The sequence below is a fragment of the Trematomus bernacchii genome, unplaced genomic scaffold (genome assembly GCF_902827165.1).
Source record: "Trematomus bernacchii unplaced genomic scaffold, fTreBer1.1, whole genome shotgun sequence".
NCBI lineage: Eukaryota > Metazoa > Chordata > Actinopteri > Perciformes > Nototheniidae > Trematomus > Trematomus bernacchii.
Genome location: NW_022987683.1, coordinates 2,852,352 through 2,865,800, shown reverse-complemented (window position 1 = coordinate 2,865,800; position 13,449 = coordinate 2,852,352). Strand labels below are relative to the sequence as shown.

The following is a 13,449-nucleotide window of genomic DNA, read 5'->3' as shown; positions in this document are numbered from 1 at the left end:
AGCAGCAGCATTAAACCTAGGAATAATGGCACTGAACTTATGAAAAGACGGACATGTTTGAAGGGGACTGAGCTTTGTATGAGTGTGTGTTTGTGTATAGAGTGTATGTGTAGTGATAATACTGTAGGCCTGTGCTCCATTTAAAAGGATGAGTAGCACAAAGCACAGAGCGGGCGCTTATCTGCGAGTAGCCCTGAGGAGCTTTCACTGAGAGATATGAAGTTGGTGCTTCTTAATGTGAGTGTGGAGAATTAATTTGCAGTGTGTGTGTGTGTGTGTGATCTCCATACTGCATTGACAGCTCATTAAAATGCTCTTGTACTGGGAGAGTCATTCAAAAACCTTTCTCCATAATCGACACACTCTTCTTTCCTCTCCTATTTATCACACTACCACTAATTCAACTAACATAGATAGAACTTGTGACACCTGTCTATCTTTATGTGTGTGTGTGTGTGTGTGTGTGTGTGTGTACAGTCACAGGTTGGTGTGTACCGTGTGTGATGTTGAGCTCGTTGCCCACGGCCAGGCTCCACACTTTGCCCCGCACACTGGGGGGGATGCCCTGCCACCACAGGTCCCTCACGCGTCGAGACGTGCACCTGGAGGAAGGTGAAGTGTGTTAAATGTTGAAAAATAGACACACCAGAGGCTGCTTAATAACTGCGTATCATAGAGGAGCATCATTCATTGATTACAGCCACAAGGGGGCAGTCATTTCCTCCACTTCTGAAGATTCATGATTCAAAGGTTTATTGTCATAGCATTCACAGTGAATTCACTGATTCCACATTAAGTGCAGGACTTGACCCCTCTTCAAAATAAAACTTATCCTTAACCCATTTACTCATTGTTTATGTTTACTATATGGTCAAATAAACCAAAAGTCTCTACAAACACCTCCCCAATACATTAGCAAAGTAAATCTGAGATATTACACCTGTACATGTAGGAGTGGCAGTACTTTGGAAGTCGACATAACTTTATGACAAAGGCTCTGAAATTGTATTATTAAAATCAACATGCTGGAATTAATAGGTGCCAGTTCTGCTTGCTTAACAGGTTGTGTTCTGTAGACCTCATTATGAATCATTATGTGTTTGCATGCTCGCCTACAGCAGCTGCTCAGTGTACGCTCTAATGAGGTGACACAATAACTGTGACAATAAATGGCTGTGTACTGATTTGATGCACTGATAAAAAGAATGGCATATATTAAATTCCCATGTAGGCCTAGAGGTCGTCATATCTTACTAATCATTTTACACAGGACTTAATAGATGACTTAAATATATACTGATTGTGTAATAAATGTTACGCTAAGTGCAACACACATACAATTCATGTATAAAACTGCTGGCTGACTGTGGTTGGGGTTTAAAAAACGGTATGCTAAGATGTTCAGTTATTTAAAATTGTGTTTTCATTATGATAACATCCTCATATGTTTGACAGGATTTTAAGTGCTACTCATTCATCAGCATAAATGTGGCCACATGAGGCAGTGTAACTAACACAAAGCTGCGCATGTGAGTAGAGTTTTTGATATGGGTAAATGACAGTAGAAATTATGATTTGATATAAATGGTCCAACTGTGCTTTGTAATTGATGGAAAATCCTTATTTCTGTCATCATAGACAGAGTTATTGTACTCACGTTGTGCTCCAGTTGGGTAAGATCTCCTGGTTCCAGATCTGGGCGGCCGTGCCGATGCTCTCTTCAAGCTTACACCGGTCCTCCAGCTGCTTCTTCCTCTTCTGAGCCTCCTTCAACTCTGCAGACAGGAGTGAGGAGAAATGTGGTTAGAATCAAATAAAGGAAACGTTAGAAAGAGCTATGATAAAAACAACATGTCAAGATATAAAAAATATTTTAAGTTCATTTCCACATCTGTGCAGTAATCCTGACACGGCACCATTAAAAGTAACCCGCACTGTACATACATAAAATCTGCATTGTTTGTACAAATGACTTTGACCTGCACTCGCATCTGCACACATACAAGTAAATATATTTAACGAACCCAAATATGTATATATGTTAATTCAACTGATCAACGTTTACCTTGATGTGATATCTTGTTTTAACAGTAACTATATAATTTAATTTGTATTTTCTGTATTATTCTTTTTTTACCTTGTGAGAATCTGTACTGTCCTGTTTTTCATTCTCACTCAGTTGCTGCTTTAACTCCTGAATTTCCCCACAGGGATAAATAAAGGTCCATCTTATCTTATACAAACTAAAGTGTATTGCATTTAAATTGTGAGATTTGCAGTAAATATTCTCTGTAATTTTTTAACATTGCAAAGTCATCCCACGGACCGGATTGGACCCTCTGGCGGGCTGGTTTTCCGTGTGTTTGACACCCCTGCTCTGAACCTGGACTCCTCACCTCTCTTCTTGGCCTGGGCCACCATCTCTTCATACTGCTGTCGGTGCTTCTGGGCCTCCTCGGCGGGCTTGGCAGGCAGATTACTGTAACACACATCAATGCAGGGAAATGGATCAGCCACTATGTGTTCTCTGAGCTTTACTTGAATTATTCATGTTGAGCTAGCTTGCATGGAACAGCACAAAGTGCACCCTTAATGTGCTCCATATTAAAAATACACATCTCCAAGACAACTGGGCTGAAAACCAGGTTATACGAGTGAAAGCTCCAGAACAGCTACTGAATTGACCTTTGTAAAGAAAATAAATCGTATAGTAAAGCCTTTTTTTCATTTTTAAGATTTGACACACTTATTTTATAAATATAAGTGATAGAAAGGTATTTCAGCATTTCGTTTTGATACTCCAAATATAATCTACATTTTATTGAGTCTTCTTAGTGGGAATCACGTGATTTTAAATGTCACTGTGTATACGCTTTTCATTAATTATGTTTAGCCAAAACTACTATTTTTCGGGCTACAAACTACAAACAAATGGTTCATTTTAATTTAACTAAGACAATAACACACATTTTCAGTGTTTTTTCAGAAGAGTTTCACCAGTAGGGGGTGACCGTAAAGAAGGAAAGGCGATGGGAGGTTGCATGCAGAGGCTGAGCTCACATTTTGCCAGTCATGGTGTTAGAATAAACTTCCTTTTGTTCACACAGGAAATCAGGCCAATTGCTTTTTACTTACTACGAGCAGAAGTTTTAATCGTGTGGCTGAGCAGCAAAACTGAATGAAAAATTAAGCCTGGAATATGTCTGTGTGTATGCCGGTTAGAAACATTTAAGAAACAAAAACTAGGGTAATGGAGCCAGGCTGAGGGAGGGTCATTAAACTTTCAGCAGCGCCTCTCTTTTACCGACTGTGATACAAACAGGGGGAGCTGGAACAATACTGAATGGGGTCTAATGACAGAGGAAGGAGGAGTGATAAAGGAGGAATGAGGGGAAGATATAATAGAGGCGACATAAGTGGCTATACTGTCTGATAAGCAGTGAAGAATGTGGGACATGCTAATATCCCACAGATATTCAACTACGCCACAGACAAGTGTCAGTGTTTACATACGCAGGTCTGTCCTCCAGTATGAGTGCGGTGGTGGAGAGGGGCTCAAAGTCCAGGTTTTTCCTCACACCGTGCCTGGGAGACGTCGGGTTGCCAGGTCCAGCTCTGCCACTCTTTGTTTCATATTCCTGTGGACAAAAAAAACACACATTTAGACCAAAAAAAAAGCTTACTGAGGAGTTTTAGAGGAAAAACAGCCTGCTTTTGCTGTTCATGAGATGTGAGCAACATTAATACACACAGTGGAAAATTGGTGGATTACTTGCTTTATAATCCATGTCAAAGTACATGAGTAAATTGCCACAAGCTGAAATTAAAAAGCATGTTGTGATCAGACTCAACTGCTAGGATGTAATAGCTGGAGAAACATTTTTAAAACATGAGAACTTTTCGTGTACGTTACATCACACAGAAACACTGAGAAATGTCTTAACCTTGTGACAAGGCTCTTTTGGCCTTTGAGCATTTGTCAGCTGGTGTCTAATGAGTGTTGGACTATAGGAAGAGGAGACCATGTGACTTTCAGTATGAAACAGCAACCAACACAAGGTTTACCACCAGCTGACTTCTGTGTTTGTCTTAAAAAGCACACACAGTTCAGGGAAGACCTTTAGATAAAACCCAAGATTGTCTGGTTAATTAAAAAGCCATTGTATTTAGGACGAGTGCAATACAAGCACACATGCATGGGGACTGCAGGCAATCAGCTTAACACAGCGCTGCCACAGGGCCGTTCACATTGGTCACAATACAGACAGGGAAATATATTCTCCACAATAGCTGTGTGTGCGTGTGTGTGTGAGTGTGTATGCGCGTGTGTGACAGATGCTGTCCAAGTTTATTATCCGCCTTTGTGTCGCGTTTTTTTTGTTTCCCAAAGCCTGGGGGACCAATAAAGTTAATTGAATAAGATCCAATAAGGCAGGGCATCAGAGATTAAAAATAATAGACATAAAAAAGACAAATCCATCATGACCTATTGATAATAGCACCTAACAGAGAGTTAAGTTCTCTACAAGATTAATGAAATAGGCCATAAAATAAAAGAATAAGCAGTCAAAACAATCTATATATATATATATATATAAGTGCTCAGCTGTGTGAGTCTTTACTTAGGCACCACAAGCTAAATGCTAAAGTCAGCATGCTCACACGCTTACAAATACAATGCTAACATTTGAAGTTTAGCAGGTAATGTTCATCATCTTAGTTTTTGAAAATAGTCCCACATTCTAGAACATATGCTTATTTCTTTCTTGCAGGTTCTTAAATGAGAAGATAGAAACTCTCCCATTTCTGAATGAAAAATCAAGTTGAAGAATAGTTTTGCTTGAAACTGGACTTGCTAGCCCAAATTTGTCAAAAGATAAAATAAATATACCTCTACCAATACCTCTCATTGAATGAGAAGGGCATTATTTATATTTAAAGCACAAATATGAGAATGGTACCAATTTTACCCAACTGATTCCAAGAAAGCAAAAAATTAATTGAATTAAATAAAAACATTAGAAAGTGAAAATTCGCCAGTCGCCAGTGTCTCTACCTTTGCAGAGACCAAAGAAAAGTCATGCCAAAAAAAAAGGTGACCACATTACAGAGTAATAGCAGGGTATCATCTTATCTACACATAGCAGGGAAGCAGAAGAAAAAACAGGACCAGAGATAGTCGAAGGGAAAGCCTGACAGTAGAATGCCTCTCCTGAGGATTGAGCATTAGTGGAAAGCAGTTGACACAAAAGACAGAAATAAATGAGGGCCATGATAAATTGAGGATGAGAGTCAAGAGTGCTAAATGAAGTGAACTCCCCAGTCACTGGGAAATGGAGGTCATTCATGGGTAAGCCTGCACTCAGCACTGGGATGGGAGTAGAGTGCTACACAGAGGGCTGAGTCACCATTCTTATGTGTACTTTCCTCTATTTCTTTGCCATCTTTATCCTGACTTTCATCTTCCCTGCATCTGTTTGTCCGTCCCTCACTCCCTTAGAGACTTCCTGCGGAGCCAGTTGTTTACTACTGTAGCTGGAAGGCTAACCTTTATAAAGCTAGCTAGCACTACTATAAGTCACACTAGCCCTCTAGCTAGATTGTTAATGGTCAGTGAGCAAGAAAGCTAGCTTGGTCGCTAATGGGCCTTTTTCTTTTTTTTCCAAGAGGAAAGGAGGCTAGGATACTTCCATTTATGATTCAGTTTAAAAAAACGCATATTTGGGTAGTTGTTAATCATTCCTTGTGCAGTTAACAAATCCCCAGTTTAACCAGATTAGCTTAATGTTATTTTGAGAAACAGACACATTCACAAAACAATATGTCCCTTGTGCGAATGGTTGACCAGGTATTGATTTTCTTTGTGCTTTAATGAACAGGTTACATAGATGTGCTGCTGCTGGGCATTTCAAAGACTGTGGGTGTTTCTCAATGTCGAGTACGCTTGCTTGGTAGCACATGTCTTCCGAGTCACTTGCTTTAGAAGCGAGGCAAGAATACTTCCTGGCATTCGGAAAACGAAGAGTGGAACACGCTAGCAAGTGTGCAGGTGTGAGTCATATGAGAGGCCCCGCCTTACATTTTCCACCACAGATTTGGGGAAATTGGTCCGTGCGCAAAGCATTGTGGGGATTTTAAGACCGCGGAGTCTACACATGAGCAGCCTCGAAATTTCTCACTACAAAGTACGCCGGGCTCGCTAGAATTCCAAGTATGCTGGACATTGGAACAGTACTTCAGCGGCACTCAATGACGTAGTATGCTTGAAATAGTGGCTCTGGGTGTTTCTCAATGTCGAGTAAAGCTGCTCCAGTGTGTACCCGAGGGAACCTCTGCAGCTCGATAAAAAAAGGTAAGCTAGAGTTTAGGACCCTGACAATAGATGAATACTGCAGAAAGAGAGAGGGAAGACGGCAAGAGGGAGGTAGATGGGGGAGGGACCATTTGGCATCTGTCCAGCAGCAATGCAGGTGCTACCAACAAGGTGAAACACAAGACATGATGTGTGTGAAGCTGTACCGAGAGGTGTATAGAAGGGGAGGTACATGAGGTGAATAGTGCAAACAAGTATGTGAGGTTGAGAAACTCCCTACAATGAGATATTAGCTAAAACAATAACAATGGACTGATGGTGCAATATCAAGACACTGGAGCTGAATCCGGTAAAGACTAACCACATTACATTCCTTCTCCTCTCGACAACTAGTTCAACTGGTGAATCAGCACTTGGGCTGAACGTTATCAGACTTCAAACAGCTCCCTCACACAGAAAAACCTTTATAAAACTTTGATTCATACAGAGTGTGAAGCTCCATCATCTCAGTATTTATTTTGTTCATATCGATTAATTAAGTTACATTCCTGTGAAAAGCCCTCGTGCATACATAAAGTTATATATTTCTCAACAATGGGAAGAAACGCCAAGGGTAGAACTTTATTCTTTCGTTGTATGTAGCTTTAAGCTGTTGCAAAAGCGACTGTATCCCATGATAACCTGCTGCCAGGGCAACCGGCTTTGTCATGCTGGCTCTTAGTTGTTCTCCAATTTCCTGTTAAAGCAGCAAGAGCTCTCTGGGTGCCTGACTGGCTTTCACGCTCACAGCCAGTGTTCTTTATGCTTTCAAACTAAAAGACAGAGACGTTTTTTAAACTATTTTTACACCATGTGACCCTAAAGTCTTACAAAAAAGCAATGAAGTGCTACTTGGGTAACGGCATGTTTTGCAAGTTCCTTCTATGTGCAAAAAGGAGCTCAGTGTTACACATGTTGGTAAAACTGTCCTATTTGCTGTGTATCTATGCAATATATTGTAATGAAAACACTGGCTTTCTAAATGTAAGCTATGAGACAAATGGCCCACAGCAGTGTGCCTAGCCTGCTTTCACTACATGCCAATCACAAGGCTTCTAACTGGAAACTACTTGAGGTAGTCCCAAAGTATTTTTCCGAAGCTCATCAAGTTCAGAGCGACATGTCAATGAGTCAGATGGCTTCTGTGTGGTTGGCAGTGCTACAGGTTAATCAGGACTGTCCAAATTCAACACGGTTATGCCACTGATTTCCTTTAAAGGACGTTAATTACATTAAAAAGTATTTAGCATTCTCAAATAGGAAAAAGTGTCCTTAAATGGAGCACTCGGCTATGTCCATTTTAAATCAGAATGTGAAAGAAGCACCTTTATATTTGTGGTGAATGATCTCCTAAACTTCTGACAATGTCAACTGTTTTAATGAAGTCACATAATCGGGTTGGGTGAGGAACAATCGTAAGGAACAATCGTAAGGAACAAGCAGACGTGCTAATGCTCTGTTGCAAGTTGCTATCATAAATGTATATTCATAGAAGAAAACGGCAATGGCCCCCATTTAAGAGCTGTACACAATATTCTTGATTGAATATATTTGAATGAGTTTCAAGCTATGATTCATTTTGGACTCGACCAGCTGAGTAACAGTTACCGCAGGGGAGCTGAGGATTCTGTTAGTAAGGCTGTAATGATCTGGCAGCTTTCTTGAGACTAAATATGCAATATCCAGACAAACAGATGGAACCACGAGCACTGGCGCCAAAGCATTTAAAAAAAGAAAATATCAGCATGCCTTACTAGAAAGCGTAAATAAACACTGATACAGCTGATCTCTAACTGCATCAGCAGGCTATAATCCCTTGACATTCATACAAAACATAACAAAAACATACTGTCATACTGTTGCACCTATATGACAATGGAAATGGGTCATCTACTGGTTAGACATCAGTCAGGATATAATAATCGTTCTAAGACTGCCATCACTACGAAGCAGAGCTACGACAAGCTGAAAGAGAATATTATGTGAAATCCGAGCCATCCTCTTCCACTGCAGCGTTTCCCTCACGCTCCGACTACCAATGCCCTCTGATTCCGCCAGACAAGGAGACGGGTCACCCAGCTCATCCACTTGTCCTCGCCGTGCAAATGCTCACTCACCATGAACGCTGCTGTTCCTTACAGTCCTCCACTGGGGATTTGTTTCCAAAAAACCTTAGTGTAGCGTCATCGCTGCTCCTGGCAACAAGACACCCAGGAACGAGAAGACGAGGAGATCAGAAAGGAAGGCAGAAGGACAGTCAAGCTGCCAAAAGAGGGACACTCCCCGCATTGGAGAGGATGCAGCAGCAGCATGACACCCCTCTATTTTCCTGCCCCCCCGGCCCCCCCCCCACCCTCTGTCTCTGAGCACTGACGCTAGCCTGAGCTGCTCTGCATCAGGTCTATGGCTGCTGCTGTGCGTTTGTGTGTCAGCAAATCAGCACCGCCGTCTGTTATTAGTTACCATCGCTGCACTGAGAGGAGCTCTGTGCTCTGCTCAACCCTGGCAGCCGTGCTAATCAATCCCAGAGCAATGGATCAGGTTTCAGCCACTGCCTCTCCTAATCCAGTCAGGAATCAAGTGTTGATGCAATGCACACATCTACTGCTCTGAGAGAAATTGTTCCTCTGCTAATTGGATGTTCCTCACTTTGTGTTGATGCAGTCGTTGCCTAGCAATACTGTAGCTTTCACAAGAATAAAACAAGTTTTCATGTTTTTTATTTTGAAGTATTCAGTGTCTCACTCTCAAAAGGGGTAATACCGTGAAATTCCTTTTTTAAAATGTTATTATTGTAATAATTCTTGCAGGAAGTGATGAATGACATTAATTTGTCGCATGTTTAATTGCCAGATATTGGTATGACAATATTACTTCACTGAGATATACGATACCTTCTTGTCAGGCTATGCATGTAATATTTATCCTTACATGCCATGTACTTACTTATATATATATCCCCCATTTTAGCTTTAGCCCAATTTATCCATAGCTGACTATCAAAATCACACATTTATTAAAGTCTAGAAGCGGTTTGAATGGCTTAATTTGAAAGTTAAAATGCCTGCTGGGAATATTGTTTAATTTCAGTTCAGCCCTACATCCAAAAACTCAGAAACTCAAACAGCCTGAGCTGCCGCAAAATGTAATTTAGAGTCTCAGCGGGGAACTGAATTTCTTTCTTCAGAAAGCAGCAATAGCATTTCACTGTGCCCAGACATTCTACTGAGGCCCCGAGATATATTGAAGTCCCCAGGCTGAAATGGTGTAAATTAGAATGTAAAAACCTGATTCACAGCATCCTCACAGGGGAAATGATACTGGCTGAAAGAGAACACAGTGTGTCCCGGCGCAGCTGAACAATAACCTTGGCAAATAAAGCATTAAACACACAGAGCGAGCCGACCCCGCCCTCGAACAGCGGCAGGACAAAAGCATGAAAACCTAGCCGTGTTAACTGATTCCCCAGGTTCAATATAGGGTTACAGCCACAGATGAGATGGGCTGCAGATAAGAAGCGCAGTCTTCGGGGATTCATTTCTAACCATTACAACAAGAGTCAACAAAACAAGGTACATATTAAAAGGGAGGATATGTAAACTCTTTGAACTGCACATTACCGGCCTTTCAACCAGGTTAAAAAGGTCTGTTAATGTGCAGTTCAAACAGTTTCAGTACAGAAGCGAGTGCTACTTCCGTGGTGTCAGACACAGGGATAATGGTAGACCAATAACAGGCTTCTACGGGCTCTAATTACACGCTGCCATCATGTTCTCTGGTTTATTTTACCAGAAGGGAGATGCTGTGGTCTGTAATTGGCTTTAAGACAACCTGACTGCCTTTTGAATGGTGGTGGGAAATAACAAAAGGAGTGTACAGTCACCAGCTATAAAAAAAAAATGTACATTAAAAGAACTATACTTTTTTTATGTTAGCTAGCTTAGCAACACAACATGCACGTAGGACAAATCTTAGAGAAACACTAAACATACATTGATTATTTTATTTGAAATGTTTTGGGTTTTAAGTCAACCAATTTTACTTCCATCTGGGGGAATGGATCAAAAGTAGCCAAGCAATTGTTATTATAAGTACTTATGTAGCTAAGGGAGCTACATTCTTTATTGGAAATAGTCAGGCTACAGTGACATAACCCTTCAGCTAACTAAAGAGAAATTAAAGCTTTTTCCCTAAAAATAAACAACTTATGTTAGGTACCATATAGTACTCCTGAAGATATCTATAAATGGCCAAATGAAAATAGCAATGCCGCCTCATGCTACTAAGACATTTTGTTAACGTGGATCTATTGTGGTTTAATAAATATTTAGCCCTGTCCTTTCAAATAAGTTTCTAAGCACTGCGAGTAGTAGCTCGTGCAGTTCTTAAGATAGCCAAAGGAGCTAAATGTCGCTGAAGGCATTGTACTACTTTTCAAGAACACAACTACCATTGTATAGTATGTTACTGATATTTTAGGAATCCATTTCCATAATGTCTTAAAACAACAATCTTAGTCATAGTTGTATATGTTATCATGAGTCATTATAATGTTTGTGTACAGCAGTTATTGGTCTGTATTGTCCATGGTACAGTGATAAGCCCTGCTAAAAGGCATTACTGCATCAAAAGCATTTGCTCATCCATTTGACCTTTGAGCAGCAGCTGTTCTGCACCACAAGCTGCTGCAGCACTGTCCTAATTGAGGTTTTAACAGTGTAAAAGTCAACTATAACCGAAATAACCAACTATTACATGAATTATCTAGGGTATAAGTAAGGACAAAATGCAACTTTAAAATCAATGGAGAGATGTAACGTACGCAAATTCAAACATAGCAGCGCAAATTGAACGCAAGGAGCATATTATCAAGTAAAACCTGTCAATTTAAGTAAAATGACAGAAATATTCAAAGTCTCTTGTGAGATCTCAGTCAACAAACAACACAAGCACTTGAAGAAAATCATGATTCTTGTGTATTTTTAAAACTAATTTACAGCTAACGTACTCAAAATGACATTGGAATTGACATGTTGGTCTTTGCTTATTGATTTAGGCAAAACCACAAGCCCTTCCAAACAGGATATGGTTAATAAAACACAATGATAGACTGCGTGTGTAAACCTGTAAAAGGAAGATTTCTACCTTCTGTATTCTCTTGGGGTCCTTAACGGGGCCTTCCCTGAGGGGGACCTTCCCAAACAGCTTCCACCCGGGATCCTTCTGCTCCACCGGCCGATTGTCCTTCACCCTCCTGGCAAACAGGCTCCTTGGAGACAAATGAGAGAGGGAATTAGATTGGAGGACAAACATGTATATAATGAGGTAATTAAAACACAAGGGCAAAGCATAGAACACAAGCTACCATCGCAGCCCTCACTGGGTCCCTCTTGGGGTCTAAAGAGCTGCAGTAAATGTGTGTGTGCATGCTACAGCAGAAGTTCACTACTTAGATAAGCTCACAACAGGAATCTGTGGATTTAAAGAACAAAGGGTAAAGGCAATGTGTGACATCATGTGAGCTGTCAGGCTGGTCAGGGTCATTTAAACTAGACCTGGACGCATAGAGTGGAGCAGTTATGACTTATTTTTGTAGGCTAACCCGGAAGCTAGCGAGGGCTCCTTCGACAAAAAGCTAATGGGATTTTTCCATTACATTTTGGAATATTGCAGAAAATAAGATCTGTGGCAAAGAAGTTTATGATGCTTACACGTTTTGTTCAGCAGTAAAATCTCTACATATTAACACCGCTTTAATACAAATTGAAGCATAAAGCAGTTGCCAGAAGTAAAGAGCTAACGTAATGCTATAAACAAACTACATCACGGTAGCATAACTCCGCTAAGCTAAAGGTAGATTGGGTGTAACGACTGTTTTTTAGCAATCGCCTTTTTTAGGACACGTAAAAGCCTAAGACATTTACCAGTGGGATAGCGGGGTCATTCAAAACGTGAACATCTTGAAACCTTGAAGACCATACTTTAGTCATCTAACCAAAAACGTATTTGAAAAACCATTGAAGAGAAAAGGGAACCCGTCACTGCTGCCTTCATTAAAGAATAGGAACTTTCCAATTGAAATAACCACTAAACTATCAGCTCTGCACCCAAAACTAAAAACCACCTTAACGCGTAAATAGAACAAGAATCTGCTCGCTGTGTTCAGCTTCCATCCACCTGGAGTTTGAATACCATATGCAAAGCTGCTGAAAAGCTTCCTCTTTTCAGAAGCATCCACTGTGTTATTTAGCCAGCTATTCCTTTCATTTATCCATCAGTGCCGTGTTGTCAAAGAGCGGTTAGTGGGGCTTTAATTAAAAGCTTCAATAGAGCCCTGTCATGAAAAGAAGAAATGAATAATGTGAAATTAAAAACCTTTTCCAACCAGGACACTTAACATAACACACAGAGTAAAGAGGAGTAACATCAAAGAGGGCATATGATGCTGTTAGTCTGGGTTACATCTCATCAAGAGACTCAAATGTCAACTGCCTTATCTTATAATTAAGGGACATTGTATTAGTCAAGATTAATAAGCCGTTCCGATAAGGAAGTTGTGATTGCACCATATGTCAAAGTTGGAGATGTTTAAATATTGGCCCATTGTCTACGTATTCAGCATATAGACTAGGGTTGCAAAATTCCGGGAATTTTCAAAGATGGAAACTTTCCACAGGAATTAACGGGAATTTATGGGAATAAACTGGGAATTTTCTAAATTGAAGGTTGGCTCTTCTTAGGGAACTTAAATATAGTTGGGGAAAGTATATTTTAGCATAATCTTGACAAAAACAAACAGATGCCATTCAAGTACACTTGAATATCCATGCCATAGCACACTGCTTACTGCATGGCTATTGAGACCACACAAAGGTTCGCAACAGGCTCACACATGTGAGAGTGGAAAAAGTGGTGGGCATTCGGGCAAACCTAAGGCTCTCTGAGCCTGACACAGAGCCATCCTCAACAAGGCTGGACAGTGACACTGCAGAGGAAGACTCAGAGTTGAATGTTGATGAGGCCCAGGAAGAGCCTGTTGACTGAAAGGGTTTAAAAATGCAGAGGATTGCTTGAAGGAAGATTTGCATGTTTAATGG

At 40.6% G+C, this 13,449-nt stretch overlaps 1 protein-coding gene across 5 annotated transcripts in view; it reads right to left on the bottom strand.

Annotated features, from left to right (window-relative positions):
* The window catches only part of tbc1d14 (TBC1 domain family, member 14), a 36,209-nt gene that overhangs the window by 13,118 nt on the left and 9,642 nt on the right, over positions 1-13,449 (bottom strand). For 4 of the 5 annotated variants that reach the window (XM_034136381.1, XM_034136379.1, XM_034136382.1 and 1 more), the window contains 5 exons: positions 11,498-11,621; positions 3,514-3,638; positions 2,397-2,479; positions 1,658-1,775; positions 496-602 (listed from right to left, as the gene is read on the bottom strand). In XM_034136381.1, the coding sequence (XP_033992272.1) occupies positions 496-602; positions 1,658-1,775; positions 2,397-2,479; positions 3,514-3,638; positions 11,498-11,621 (557 nt within the window). Of the gene's footprint in view, positions 1-495; positions 603-1,657; positions 1,776-2,396; positions 2,480-3,513; positions 3,639-8,469; positions 8,693-11,497; positions 11,622-13,449 lie in introns of those variants that run through there. The other variant, XM_034136384.1, reaches the window with a different exon arrangement.